General features: G+C 39.9%; 1 protein-coding gene across 1 annotated transcript; it reads left to right on the top strand.

Annotated features, from left to right (window-relative positions):
• Positions 1–4779: 4779 nt before the first annotated feature.
• LOC584603 (cytochrome P450 2U1) lies at positions 4780–12753 on the top strand. Its single transcript, XM_030986372.1, has 6 exons — positions 4780–5433; positions 7688–7898; positions 8312–8729; positions 9987–10173; positions 11128–11265; positions 12290–12753. The coding sequence occupies exons 1-6, from the start codon at positions 5034–5036 to the stop codon at positions 12472–12474; spliced, it is 1539 nt and encodes a 512-aa protein (XP_030842232.1). The 5' UTR covers positions 4780–5033; the 3' UTR covers positions 12475–12753.
• Positions 12754–14847: the final 2094 nt, after the last annotated feature.

Below are 14847 nucleotides of genomic sequence, written 5' to 3'. Positions count from 1 at the left end.
ACTAAAAGAACACCGTCTTCAACACGTTAAAAGTGCACACACTCAGTTTATATATATTGTTGAAATTATGGAAAAAAGTCCAAATAATTTCCTTAATGTGACGCAAGTATTGTAGATGCATTTAAATGCTGACGCAAAATGTTAAGGCCGTGGAATTAAGTTGTGATTGGGCATAACGGCAATCAATCCCGATCGCAGCAGAGACATTGGAATCTATCTGATAACAGATTACTCCGTCTTCTCTTTCACCTTTTTTCCTATAGGTGATAACTTCGATATAATTATTATGACATCAGTTTTTAAGTTGAACAGAGAATGAAGTATGACTTGTAGAGTGTTTGCCTCCTTTTATATAATGAGAAACAACAATCCAATTGTTTCATATGTCAAGAAATTAACTATCATTGGATCAGTATACACCATACACGTGTTCATTTTTTTCTTCAGGACATATCAAAATCCTATTCATTCAACCCCTCAAATGTTAAGATGCGTGGTATACGCCCATCGCTACAGCATTTAGGTCCCCTACAGCTTTTAGGTAGTAAATCGGCTAATAGGTTTTCGTCTAAAGTTTGTCATGCATTTTTTTTTCGTTCTGGTAATCGAAGCCTTGAAATTTCTTAAGTCTTAAATAATATAAAAAATATAACAAATGTAAATATCATCAAATAAAACACAATGGCGAAGACATTAATAGCAATCAAACTGAGGCACCTTCTATAGTCCTATCAATCACCTTTTTAAATGTGCAAACATTACAATAACTTATCGGGTAACCCGAAAATGAATTCTATTGGATTTACAATACGGTATTGGAATTGCCCCAACGTTGATTTTTTTTTGTTGAAAGTAGATGCGACCATGTTTCATGTAAATAAGCATTGTTATGATGTAAACAATAATGCAAATCTAGTTGCTCAAAGAATAGGCCGTTTTCATAATGTATCCGAATTTAATGCATAGGTGTTTGTGAAGTGCCTCGATACGAGTTATTCAATTCACCTGTTACGAATAACTGTATCTCAGTTGTAAGAATACCGATTGCATACATTAGACAAAACATAATGACCTGCCCTACCTAACAGCACATAATATATGTAATTTGCATTCTGACTATTGGAATACATTTTTTCGTGACAGGTGAATGAAATAATTTGTACGAGGCGGTTCACGAAGACGTATGAATTAAATTGGGTAAAATTTAAAAAAAAATGGCCTATTACGATGTATGATAGCTACCTCGTATATCACTGTCATATCGCACAAACATATGAAAACATTGCATAATGCTTATACAAGGTTGTTCTATATGTACCTGGGGTCATTGTTAAGCAGGGCTGTTATACAGAGACGGGGTATTATCACTTCCAGGGGTCATGCAGGAGAATCGTATCAACATTTTCATCATATCCTCATCTTTGAATCTTGCAGTGTTCAACTACTTATGAACACCTCAATCACACCTTTGGCACTGGCAACAGACCGATGAAATCGATCTGAAAAAATAAAATTAGCCCCGGAATGGAAAAAAACAATTGTCGGTTTAATAGCGATCGGCTTCAGGTCGGTTTTAGGGATTCCGCAAATTAAATAATCCTTGCCAAATATTATTGATATCTACAATTTATCTTGATGAACTTAACGTTTGTCCACTCTCACCCTTCTTTTTCTGTATTTGAGATGAAATACGTTTTTTTAAGATCTCGTTTGTTGTTGTGTACATCTTTGTGTTCTTGCATAATATAAGATTATAAAGGTTCATGCACTGCATTGATGAAGTTGTCTCGTGTTTAGTTATTTGTCTTGCATGGTGGCTCTTTCATAAAACATATATTCGAATTGATCTGATTGTGTGTTCACATAGAACTGGATTACGACAGGCGAGAAAGAAAAAAACTTTTGAAAAGAGAAAATGTAAAGGGGCTATTTCACTGAGCAGCGAATGCTTGCGAACGTTGTGATTTAGGATTTGACATTTAGCGACTTTTAGCGACAATTAGCAACATTTCAGCGAATGTTTGCGAAAGGCAGTTGGCGACTATGAGCCAATCCTTTGCCACTATTTGTGAATGTTTAGGTCCTTTTGCTAACTCCTGGTACTCAGTGGGATAATTTTATATAGGAACTATATGGGTCTTTCGTTCGTTCGTGTCTCCTTAGATCAAGATTAATGTATCTTGATCTTCGGAGTAGTTGCTACAAACGGCCGTGTCAGACACGTTGCCCCCGGGTGCGATATATATGTATATATAATATATTGGATAAGACAGACTAATGGAGCATGGTTGCAACTCCGAGTTTCACGCCTTTCAAGCATTGAGCACTGTACGGAGGAATAGACCAAATCTATGTATATATATATATATATATATATATATATATATATATATGGTAACATGGTCGCTTGTATTGGGGAATCAAAAAGAATTTCAGCGACACTGCCTAGCTTACGACGACTGTTTTGCAAACGCTTACGACTGTTTTGCGAACTGAAAACTGTTACGAACCCTGGCGAAACCCAAATTCGCTACGTTCGCAAAAATTCGCCGCTTAGTGAGATACACCCTTTGCTTATGTATTCATTCAAGACAAATATGCACTTTGATATTAGCTTGGGGTGTTCAGTATTATTAGCTTTGAAATGAATGATAATATCAATGCTAACATCATTCGGAAACAAACGAGATTAAAGAGTTCAAAATACAACCGAGGGTGGTAGATCACGCTTTTGAATGAATAGACCTATATATTATACACCCTTCGACAAGTTGTTTCTAGAAATGTTTGCAAGACTCTCTATTCCTACCTTAGTCACATAGAGAAATCCGTGGTAATCAAACTGTGATAATGGTGATGATGGAGATGTATGAAGATAGGTCTATATTATTTTGTTTTAATTAAGAAAAAGTATTTTTCTCTTAATGATTATAACAAAAATAAATACAATTTGAAGCTGGGATAGCAAAGCTATGTTACGATAAGGAATGTTCTTAGTAGCCTGGTTTTAGATCGAAAACGCCAGTGATTGAGTAAGAGTTGTACTATTTAAAGGCCCACTGCACTACTTGTATCTACTTGCGCCCTCTATATAACAAACAATGCCTAATCGGTGACCATTGGTCCCCCATGATCCTCTTTTTCTTATGTTAACTGAGAGCTGAGTTGATGAGATAACCACCTGTCCAGTGACATTGCAGGGCGGTCTAATCCCTCCTGTAAACTATGGCAGATAAGCTTTAAAGAACAGAGGTCGTGGTAATGTTGAGTAAATGCAAGTTGAATGAGCCAACCTTCCTTTATTATATCAAAACATGTATGACGGAAACAACACAGACCATCATACCTGCTTCCATTGGCACGAATATCCATTTCCTGACAAAGATACATGTGTACACGGTTATGTCCTTGAGCAAGGCATTTTATCTACATTGCTCCTCTCCACTCGGGTGCGTTACCGGTAGGATGCGAATGTTCTTGTAGTTGAATAAGAATGTGCCCGCCCGTTAAAAAAGGCAACTAGCTGGAATACTCCGCAGGAGTGGAGAATGTGCACTATACTTTGCAGAATAGTAATTGAATTCAGTGACCGGGTTTATGGTAATACTGTAATCGCAGAAAAAGAGAGAGAGAGAGAGAGAGAGAGAGAGGGGAGACACAAGGCCCTGTTTCATAAAACTTTTTATCAATACTAAATGTTAAATTTCTATGACAAATTTGCTCTCAGCCAATCAGATGCCACGATTTCAGTAGGTTATAACAGTTATCGTAACTTGTTTTTGATATTAAGTTTCATGAAACAGGACCCAGTCGCAAAAACTTGATCAAAGGGACACTTTTTAATGATACACCCTCGCATAACTAACGGATTAATCACAATTATATTTTTTTCTATTTTTGTTATGCTTGATAAAGACTATAATATTCACACACTTTTACATTGCTTGTTTGATTTTGTTATGCCTCCGCTACAAAGTAGCCGGAGGCATTATGTTTTCTCCTTGTCCGTCCGTCCGTCCGTCCGTACGTCCAGTTCTCGTGATCGCATTATCTCAAGAACCGATCGATGGATTACCTCCAAACTTAAAATTATGTATGTATCTTGCAGAGCCAATGAACTGATTAGATTTTGGGGTCACGAGGTCAAAGGGCGAAAATAGCTCGTGATCGCGTTTTTCCAAGAACCAATTGATGGATTACCACCAAACTTGGGTCATGTATGTATCTTGCAGAGCTGATGAATTGATTAGATTTTGGGGTCATGAGGTCAAAGGTCACATGTCACAGGGCTCATTATGTATGCAAAACAGCTCGTGATCGCGTTATCTCAAGAACCGATTGACGTATTACCGCCAAACTTGGGTCATGTATGTATCTTGCAGAGCTGATGAATTGATTAGATTTTGGGGTCATGAGGTCAAAGTTAAAAGGTCACAAGGCTCTTTATGTATGCAAAAATAGCTTGTGATCGCGTTATCTCAAGAACCAGTTGATGGATTACCGCCAAACTTGGATCATGTATGTATCTTGCAGAGCCAATGAACTGATTAGATTTTGGGGTCCGGAGGTCAATACTGACGGATGGATTACTATCTAACTCGAGACATATTATAATCTTGCAGAGCCAATGAACTGATTAGATTAGGGTCATACATGTATATGAAAAATGTAATCACCATATTCTGATAACCTGTTAATTGAGAACAATTAAACTTGAATTTGAAAATTGTTTCTGTGTTGGTTTGTGAAATCGTTCTACGGCGGAGGCATCATTTTCGACCGCACGCAATCGAAGTTCAATCTAGTTCTCATGGTTTTCTACTGAATAAATATGTACATACATGTACATGACCTGCAAACAAAACGCCGCCTACAATGCATAGTGGGTACAAAGTCATGTTATTCGAACAAGCATGATGCAGCAAAAATTGTATTTTGAAACGGATATCTCCTAAACCTCAGTGCTCACTCTGTTAAAAAGTTCTTAAACAACGAGGCTACAAAGACTGACTTGCCTTTTTCGAAATAAAGTCATGGAAACTGTTAAGAAATCCAGTTTCGATTTCTTCGCAGACTATGCGATTTACGGTCGGGAAGTCCTCATTTTTGCGACAGTTCTTCTCTTCGTCCGCTGGATTCTTCTATCACAATGGTCCTACAGCAGCAAGTCTAAGACGTTAGCCCCTCCCTTACCATACCCACCTGGCCTGCCGTTCTTCGGAAACATGTTCAGCTTCCGAACCGACATGAGAGACATCCTTCGCAAATGGACCAACGATCTTGGAGGTCTTTTCCGGCTTCGTATCGGCCCGTTTGTTGACCTCGTCGTGATCAGCGACGTCGACGCGATACAGGAGGCGTTTGTTGATCAGGCCAACGCGTTCTCGGAGAGAGATATTCCGCCATTGCTCGAGGTCGCCATGGGTACCAAAGGTAATTTTTATTTAACAGGTTTAACGTCTTTCTCTCGCCTTGTCCTTTAGCTGGGCATCCTTTCACCAAGCCGTCGTAAGTACAAGTTTACCGACATCCCATTGAAACAGGTGGTAAACGCCTTTTCACTGGGACGTCTCTGAAGTTGTACTTGGTGATGTTTCGTGAAACGGTACCCAGTAAACCAAGTTATATTAGATATTCGTTTATGCTTAAAGGGACTTGGTAACATTGTTCAGATGAGAGATAGTGGTGCTAAGGTAGTGACTTCAATGCTAGATGTACAATTAAAGATAATCTGAAAATTTGAGTGAAAACGGAGCATTATTAATGGTACAAATTGGAAAAACTGATCTGATCGATTCCTTAATTCTCCCAACTTTATTATTACAATTTAATTACATTTTAGGTGAATGGAAATCTCACAAAGCAATAAAATGGCTTTACATTCCATTCCAGGCATTTAAGTGTTGACAGTTTTTTTATAGCCTGTTTTTATCTCTTTTTTCATGGAAACACGGTTGGATAAATACAAAAATGGTTGGGAGAATTTACTGTTAATCACTGTTAGAGGGTGTCGTACATCGACGCCTTCAAAGAAAACCATAGATATCTTCGTGGTTTTAAAGGTACTATGTCCCATTTGCAGGCCAAAAAAATGAAAAAGTTAAATTCCAACTGCATTTGAAAGATAATACTAATTTAGAACTTCCCTAAATAAGGTGGGGCTTGAAAATGTCTTCAAGTGGGAAAATATTAGTTGTCAAATCGACTTTAGGGCTATACAGCCCAAAAGTAATAGTCTTGATTTTCAGGCAATTGTACCGAATGGTCATACGTTTTATGCTGCGCAAAGTTCAATCAGTTTAATCCTGGCCATCACAAGAAGTGGGTTATTGATGTAGACAAATGCTGATGTACCCTTTACAACTCTTTTCATGTATGTTATTACCAAAGAAGAAAAAAAGCCAGTCAGTCACTCAATAGTGTCTGACAGTGAAGTTTAGCAAGTAAACGGGTTTCCTTGTATAATTTGAATATGAGGACACTGCTAAAGTTTAAATTTCACAGATAGGACATACATGACATATTCTTAATTCCTGCAAAGTTCTACAGCATTTGAGGTTGGCTGCAAAAGGGACATAGTGTCATAGTACCTTTAACAAAGTCAGGATTTTTTGCATGTCAGAGGGTTAGTATAGTAGAAGGAATATAGTAAGTAACATTTTATTTTAAAAATTAAGCAATTTTTTTTCATCAAACTTCAACAATGTTACCAAGTCACTTTAAAGGTGATCAAACAATGAAATATGACTGTTACTTACGAGCCATCACTTCAACTGCGTGATTATCTGCGCTAATGCTTTGGAGCCACTGAAGGAAATTATTCCACACGTTATGTATGCAATATACCAAGGTTCATTATGCACTATCGATTGTTATATACCTCATTTTAAGATTCTTTACTAATCCTGTCTTCTGATTGGTTGAAAATGCAGTCATGTTCTGAACCATGCCCGCTAATTGAAATTCATAGTCATTTTTCCCGGCTCTACCGGTTTATATCCATTTTTCATAGCACTTTTTCCATGGCTGTGAAACGTGACGTCATTTTGCTGCGATCCCCATTTTGGTTTACGTGTTACCGTATAAGTTTCTTTTGTGCGATGACCGATGCGCAATACCGTTAACGGTGTTTAAGTGCAATTCGATTTTGGTCGCTGCATTCAGGCGACGAATCTACCAATACACGCAGCGCAGACGACCGATCGCCATTTTGTGTACTGTTGGATTTCATACTGTACACAAGTTATTGTTGGTGTTAATATTCATGACTTCAAAGAGATGGAAACCTAAATGGGTGAGTCAACATTTTCCTTTTTTTCGGTATATAAAATATATATTGACTGCTTTTAATATTCGAGGCATAGTTGTTTCTATAGGGTCTCGGGAAACCCACAACCTGCTATGACCCCGCGGCGCAAGCGCCTTGGGGTCATAGCAGGTTGTGAGTTTCCCTTGACCCTATAGAAACCACTATGCCTCTCAAAGCAGTCAATATATCCTTACTATCACTTTTTTATGTTGCTACTCTCTCGTGGCGCGTCACACCCAGTCTCTGATGACGCTCGCCGCCCGAAGTAAGGCAAATGACGCCTTGTGTTTAACCCCGATGTTTAACCTGCTCAATAGATGTCAGATCTGGCCCTGGGGTTTTTCTCTAATCATTTCTCGTCTTTCATGTCCTCCAAAGGCAGCATATTCTGGGAGCCTGGTCACAAATGGAAGCAACTGCGGCGATTCGGACACAGAGCCTTGAGACATTTCGGACTTAATCAAGGAAGCATGGAGGACAGCATTATAGAAGAAGGGCGACTTATGGCAGAGGCGTTCGAGATGAAGGAGGGAACACAATTCAATCCGAAAGTGCTTGTTACAAACACAGTCGGTAACGTCATTACAAGGTATTTATTCCAATGGTACACTGGCAGATTAAAGGAGGCACAACCGGTCGTGCCCCCCCCCCCCTTAAACTCAAGTGGCATACAGTATTTATATACAAAAGGTATCTAACAATGTGATAACCATGCATTTGTATGTGCCTGTCATAAAATATACGAAATTATGATAGTGCATTGTATGTCGACTTTAAGTAAACCTTGGTATTGTATTCCTCTCATTTGTTTCTTGGCCTTAGATCATTACTTTTCTCTTCCCCCTTGTGTTTAGCATAAACATCATTACGGTCGTTAAGGAGTTAATAATGAAATACATTTCCCCCAAGAAATATTCTTTGTGATCTCCCACAAACAAAACTGTGTTCTCTCTCTCTCTCTCTCTCACTTTTGTTCTTCTCTTCTCTTCTTGTTTCTTACAGATTTGTGTTTGGATTTCGTTTTGAGTACGGCGATCCAGTCTTTGAAAAACTCGCCGAAGATTTCGAGCATTTCTTCGAAAGCTTTTCCGTGACGTCACTGGGGAGTGTCTTCCCGTTCCTCTACTACACTCCACTGTACACTAACTTTCGACGCCCCATTCAAAATGTCGTGTCGTACATCAAGTCCGTGGTCAATGACCACAGACGGAGCTTTGATCCCCTCCATCTCCGGGACGTCATCGACCTCCACATGGCGGAGGTCAAAGGGCAACGTGATGAGAACAAGATGGCTGCCATGGAAGAGGGTTGGGAGTGGAAGTTTATCTTTGAGCTCTACTCTGCTGGCCTAGCAACAACCACTGATACCCTGCGATGGGCAATACTCATAGCGGCACAACATCCACAGCTCGTGCACGAGGTGAGAATCAGAATATGGGTTATGGTGAATAACTAGGAATATTATATACAGTGAATCTTATCTTAATGGCCATCTCTATTATAAAGGCCATCTGTCTATAGCGGTCACCTATATTGCCTCCCACGAAGATAAAACCAGTCTATACACACAGAGAAAAAGAGGTTTAAATTTACTCCCTATAGGGAGTAAATGCTTGTCGCATAAGTGACACCCCTCAGGGAGTAAATTTACTCCCCAATGTAGGGAGTAAAATTACACCCCACAAGAAGGTGTAAATTTGTACCCCAAGGTTATGATCTTACTCCTTTTAAGGAGTGAAATTTGCACCCAATGGTGCTTAATTAACACCTTTTGATTCCATTTTCATGAAAAATGGGTTCAAATTTACACCCGTCGGGTTGAATGTTATACCCTATATGATCGATTCCACACCCTGTGAGGAGTAAATTTACACCCTTCTTATGCACAGCATCAACCAATTGATCATCCCTCGAGCAATCAATCATCCATGCTCCGTAATATTACCTAACAGTCAATGATTTAATCCTTTTGACTACGTTTCAATGCTCTAAAGAAATCAGAACAGAATCTCGAGTTATATGTCGTATAGCTTTAATGCTTACCTAAACAACAGTTAGTGCAAACTCAACACAAGTGCAGACTGTACGAACCAACTTAAAGTTAGCCTCGGTGAGGCTGGTCGGATGGACGTATCGGATCAAATGTAGTGGAAATACCTATGTACACAATCCTAACTTTTCTTGTTTGGGGCATCGAGCTTGGCTAACCCGGTTCGAGCGCGGGGCTCAATAAGGCGAATACTGCTTTGTTGGGCAAGCACAAAACTTAAGAATATTATTATACGCCATGTGTTGACCAAGTGAAACCAAGTTGGCAAACTCAGTGCAAAGATGGCTCTGGCAGTGAACCACAACCATCATCATATCATAGTATGATAGTAACCCACAAGTTATGGCATTCCGATTATTTACTTGTATAATTTTATGATTAAACTTAAACGGTCTCCTTAGATTGTTTGTTATCGGCATATAACGGTGCCGATGGACCTAACATTGGGCCACATTAAAACCAAACCTAAGTGCACAGATATGTTATCCATCCTTTGTGCAGAATACCAAAAGACACCTTCCATAATTATGTCAGTGGACTAGTTAAGCAATGATGAACATCGGCCGCTTTCAAAAATACGGGTCCATGTATATTTTATTTTCTAACTCAATGTGGTAATGGTAATAGGTCCAAAAGGAGATTGATGACGTCATAGGAGGGCGGTCACCAAAGTTTTCGGACCAGAGTTTGATGCCCCTCACTGGAGCGACGATGTTAGAAATCACACGAATTCGCCCGGTGGTCCCTTTGGGAGTTCCCCGCTGCACATCCAGGGACGCTGTTGTACAGGGGTACCATATTCCAAAGAATACGAGTAAGTACAGCTTATAGCTCGTGCGCATGAAGCGTCAGTAAGGACTTTTAGATTTGCACGTCGACATAGTGGGCTGCTACGTGTGACGTCCTTTTAAGGCACTGTGCATCCTTATAAGGCATTACCGGTGCCTTAAAAGGATGTCACACGTAGCAGTCCACTATGTCAACGTGCAAATCTAAAAGTCCCTAATATGCCCGACGTAGGACGGCGTCAGGGACAGTCTTTGACGCACCATGCGATGGTGGTTTCGTACAAGAAACGATTGCAAAATGAACAGTGCACCTGTTGCTGTTATTAAAGGCCTATGATGATTGGCTTCACAGGGTTGATTAGCGCAAGAAAAAACTCAATTGAAATGACGCCTTGTGTGCACTGGGCATAAGAATTGCAATCAGTAGTTGACGTCACAGTTCTTCCAAAGTGCTCATTTCCACCGGGGGAAAAAAAAACCCGTCCTCTTCTGCATTCTTTTTCCTGTGCTGTGGTTGATTCACGAATTAGGTATCATGTAGGCTGTCTTACCGTACGGCGTTCGTAGCAGTTCGTAACGACATTTGTGACCAAGGCTTTAGTCACACGTACTACCAAACCAACCTCAGACGGACTCCAAAGCGACCAAGGCATTGTAACGGTCTTATCGGACTGTTGTCAGTCTAGTGTCGTTTTCGTTGGAGTGAATGAGGTATCACGAAGGCTGTCTTACCGAGAAATAAATGTAGCCTAATATGTTTACCCAAAATGTCTACAAGAAAAGAAATTACCTGTGTTTATACGGAATGTACACGAGATATACAATTTTGTTCGTGAATAAAGCGTAAAGAAAATCATCGTGTAAGATGTTCTTGAATGGTTACTAAGAAAACATCGTTAAGACACGTCAAGAGATTTAGTCATTATTGTATCAGTTTTCCGCACGTTCATCAATTTTGACGTTTATCCTTTTTTCGCCAGCTGTTTTGATGAACTTGTGGGAGCTGCAAACCAGTCCAAAGTACTGGAAGGAGCCTGAGAAATTCAACCCATATCGGTTCTTGAGTGAGGATCGTAAGACGATCGTGAGTCACCGCGCTCTCAACCCATTCGGGATAGGTGAGAAGTAAATAAAATTTTGCACAATATTTGGCGATTATTAAAGACAAGGAACGCCCCGAAAAGGCGTATTGATTACTTTTTTCGAGGGGCATGCAGGAGTGCACAGGGGAACTCAATTCAGGGTATATGTACAGCGTTACCTAGTATTCTATTTATTTATTTATTTTTTCCTCTTTTAGAAAGGTAAGTGGGGCAGTGGTCATTAAATCTTTCTCACTTTATAGTTGGTAAATTAAAGTAAGTACAGATTTATTATGTGCTTAATATTTCGGTTATCAGGGCTTTTCGAACCTCTCAAATAAATTTTCTTCGAGATATTTGGATATAATTATTTTCAATGAAAAAAGTAATCTATACAATCAGCCATATACTGCAAATACCGCAATCACATCGCCGAGACCAACGCAATACTAAAAATACACCCCCCCCCCAAAAAAAAGGGGGTATTAATCTTGTTGCCAAAACCTGAACCGCTAACAAAATGAAGAGGTGTCGTGGTTTAGTAGATCATTCACTCGACTCTTAATCCAAGGGTTGAGGTGCGAATCCCAGTCCAGTACTATAATTATTTCCTTTGGCAAGACATGTATCCACCTTTGGCACTCTCCACCCGATATGATGCGAATGTTATTGTAGTCTCTCATTTTAGTGAGCGTCTGTAAAATGGCGCCTGGCTAGAATGCTTCGCAGGAGTTGAGAATGTGCATACATTGTGTGCGGGCAAGCCTGAATCCGATGACCAGGGTAATAATATTTATGTAAAGCGTTTAGAGACATTGTCGATGTTTTAAGCGCTATATGACCCCAAATTTGTTTTTTTGCTAGATCAGGGACGCGTTTCACGAAGCCTTTTTTCAATGACAATTGACAAAAAATCTGTGAAAAATCTGTCGATAACCAATCAGAAGCAAGGATTCCAGTAGCTAATAACAGAAACTGTCATTCGTCACTGATGACAAGTTTTGTGAAATGCCCCCAGTTCTATTCATTGTTTATTTGTTTTGTCATTCTCACCATCAAGGTCTCCGTGTGTGTCTTGGTGAAAAGCTGGCCAGGATGCAGCTCTTCATCATCCTCACAAGTCTACTCCAGAGATTCACACTTCGTCTAGCAGACGATAGTCTTTCTGTCGGTATGGAGGGCAAGGCTGGAATCGCTTACGGTCCACTGGACTACAACATTGTTTTGGAAAAGCGTCACGTGTGAAAAGGACAAGCAGTTCCGTTAAACAGAAAGTAGTCTCTTTAACCTGTTGCGGGCGAGGTGTCACTTACAAGTATGGCCAATAATTACTCACTGGAAAGAAGGAAGCATGCATTTGACAATCGTATAAGTTTAAGGTCAACTGAGTATCGTACAGTCAAAAAATTAACACAAATAGAGACACCTCTCAGGATCTGGGATATAAGAGGGCGTCCCCAGAAATCTAGCAATGTTTTGATGACGTCACATCACGGACCACTCCCCAAAAAATGAAAAGTTAAATTCCAATGGCATTTGAAAGATAATACTAATTAAGAACTCCCCTTAAAAAAATGGGGCTTGAAAATGTCTTAAGGAGGGAAAATAACGACTATTAGTTGTCAAATCGACTTTAGGGCTATAGAGCCCAAAAGTAATAAGTCTTGATTTTCAGGCAATTGTACCGAATGGTCATACGTTTTATGCTGCACAACTTTTTTCATTCAGTTTAATTTTGGCCATTACAAGAAGTGGGGTATCGATGTAGACAAATCCTTTACAGCTCATTTTATGTCTGTTATTACCAAAGAAGAAGAAAAAAACAGTCAGTCACTCAATACTGACAATAGTGTCTGACAGTGAAGTCTAGCAAGTAAACGGGTTTCCTTGCATAATTTGAATATTAGGACACTGCTAACGTTTAAATTTCACAGATAGGACAAACATGACATATTCATAATTCCTGCAAAGTTCTACAGAATTTGAGGCTGGCTGCAAAAGGGACATAGTATCTTTAAAGCAGGCGACGTCTTAAACTAATGTACGTACGTTCAGCGCATTTATTTCTTAACAATTTTCTAATAGATTGGGGAGGGGAACGGGGAGGGGAAGGGGGGATTCCGCAAATCAAATAATACTTGCCTAATGTTATTAACATTTAAAATATATCTTGATAAATCTAACGTTTTTCCACTCACACTCTTCTTTTTCTGTATTTGAGATGAAATACTTTTTTTTATAGCTCTCGTTTGTTGTTGTGTACATCTTTGTGTTCTTGCATAATATAAGATTATAAAGGTTCATGCACTGCATTGATGAAGTTGTTTGTGTTAATAGTTGTTTGTCTTGCATGGTGTCACAGTCATAAAAATATAATTTATTCGAATTGATCTGATTGTGTATTGACATAGAACTGGATTACGACGGGCGAGAAAGAAAAAGCTTTTCAAAATAGAAAATCTAAAGGGGCTATTTCACTGAGCGGCGAATCCTTACGAACGCTGCGATTTAGGATTCGACATTTACCGACTTTTAGCGACAATTAGCAACATTTCAGCGATAGTTTGCGAAAGTGTTTGCGAAAGGCAGTTGGCGACTATGAGCCAATCCTTTACCACTATTTGTGAATGTTTAGGTCCTTTTGCTAACTCCTGGTACTCAGTGGGTCAATTTTATATAGGAACTAAATGGGTCGTTCGTTCGTTCGTGTCTCCTTAGATCAAGATTAATGTATCTTGATCTTCGGAGTAGTTGCTACAAACGGCCGTGTTAGACACGTTGCCCCCGGGTGCAATATATTGTAACGTGGTCGCTTGTATTGGCGAATCGAAAATAACTTCAGCGACACCGTCGTACAACCGTTTGCAAAGCTTACGACTGTTTTGCGAACTGAAAACTGTTTACGAACCCTGGCGAAACCCAAATTCGCTACGTTCGCAAGCAGGGGCGGCGATCCCGGGGGACGGGGGACACGTCCCCCCCCCCCCTCAATTTTTTTTAGCGGGGATCGTCCCCCCCCCCCTCAAAATTTGAAAAAGCGCCAACAAAAATGTATAGCAAATACTGATTAAAGACTACAACACACTTTCATGCTCTGGAGGGCCCAAGAGTGTGCGTATAGACAAATAAAAATGCTAAAATCTTCTCACTCGGTCGCTACGCTCTTTCGCATAATATCCTTCAAAATGTACAAGTAAATACCGAGAAAATTGAAGTGTGAACAAAGTATTTTGCTTGTTTTTATACTATACTGTAGTCTTGCTAAGGAACCTGTGAGGAGGTAATATACTTCCGTCACCTTTACCCCTCTCATTCACTATGCTCCCTCGCACTTGCGTACTGGTGGGGGGGGGGGGGGCTTTGGGGGCAGTTCCCCCCAAATAAAATTCAAACGTGGTTTATTTCTAATTCGATACTAGTGATTTACAAATGTTGTTTGAATGGCATGATTTTTACCTGAGTTTTCGGGGGCTCTGCCCCCTGGACCCTACCAAGATGGTTGCTCATTGTTACTCATCTGACCGTAATTAAATGCCTAAAACGCCTGAGTTTCCAGGGGCTCTGCTCCAGGGGCTCTGCCCCTGGACCCCACCAAGGGCCCTAAGGCGGCCCCTGGAT

This window comes from Strongylocentrotus purpuratus, unplaced genomic scaffold (assembly GCF_000002235.5).
Source record: "Strongylocentrotus purpuratus isolate Spur 01 unplaced genomic scaffold, Spur_5.0 spur5_scaffold_15, whole genome shotgun sequence".
Classification (NCBI taxonomy): domain Eukaryota; kingdom Metazoa; phylum Echinodermata; class Echinoidea; order Camarodonta; family Strongylocentrotidae; genus Strongylocentrotus; species Strongylocentrotus purpuratus.
This window is presented reverse-complemented; position numbering and strand designations above follow the sequence as displayed.

Excerpts from the sequence above, each read along its gene's own strand:
- LOC584603 (XM_030986372.1), top strand. The coding sequence starts at position 5,034 with ATGGAAACTGTTAAGAAATCCAGTTTCGATTTCTTCGCAGACTATGCG. Across the intron at positions 5,434-7,687 it reads GGTCGCCATGGGTACCAAAG|GCAGCATATTCTGGGAGCCT; the intron begins GTAATTTTTATT and ends TGTCCTCCAAAG. Across the intron at positions 8,730-9,986 it reads ATCCACAGCTCGTGCACGAG|GTCCAAAAGGAGATTGATGA; the intron begins GTGAGAATCAGA and ends TAATGGTAATAG.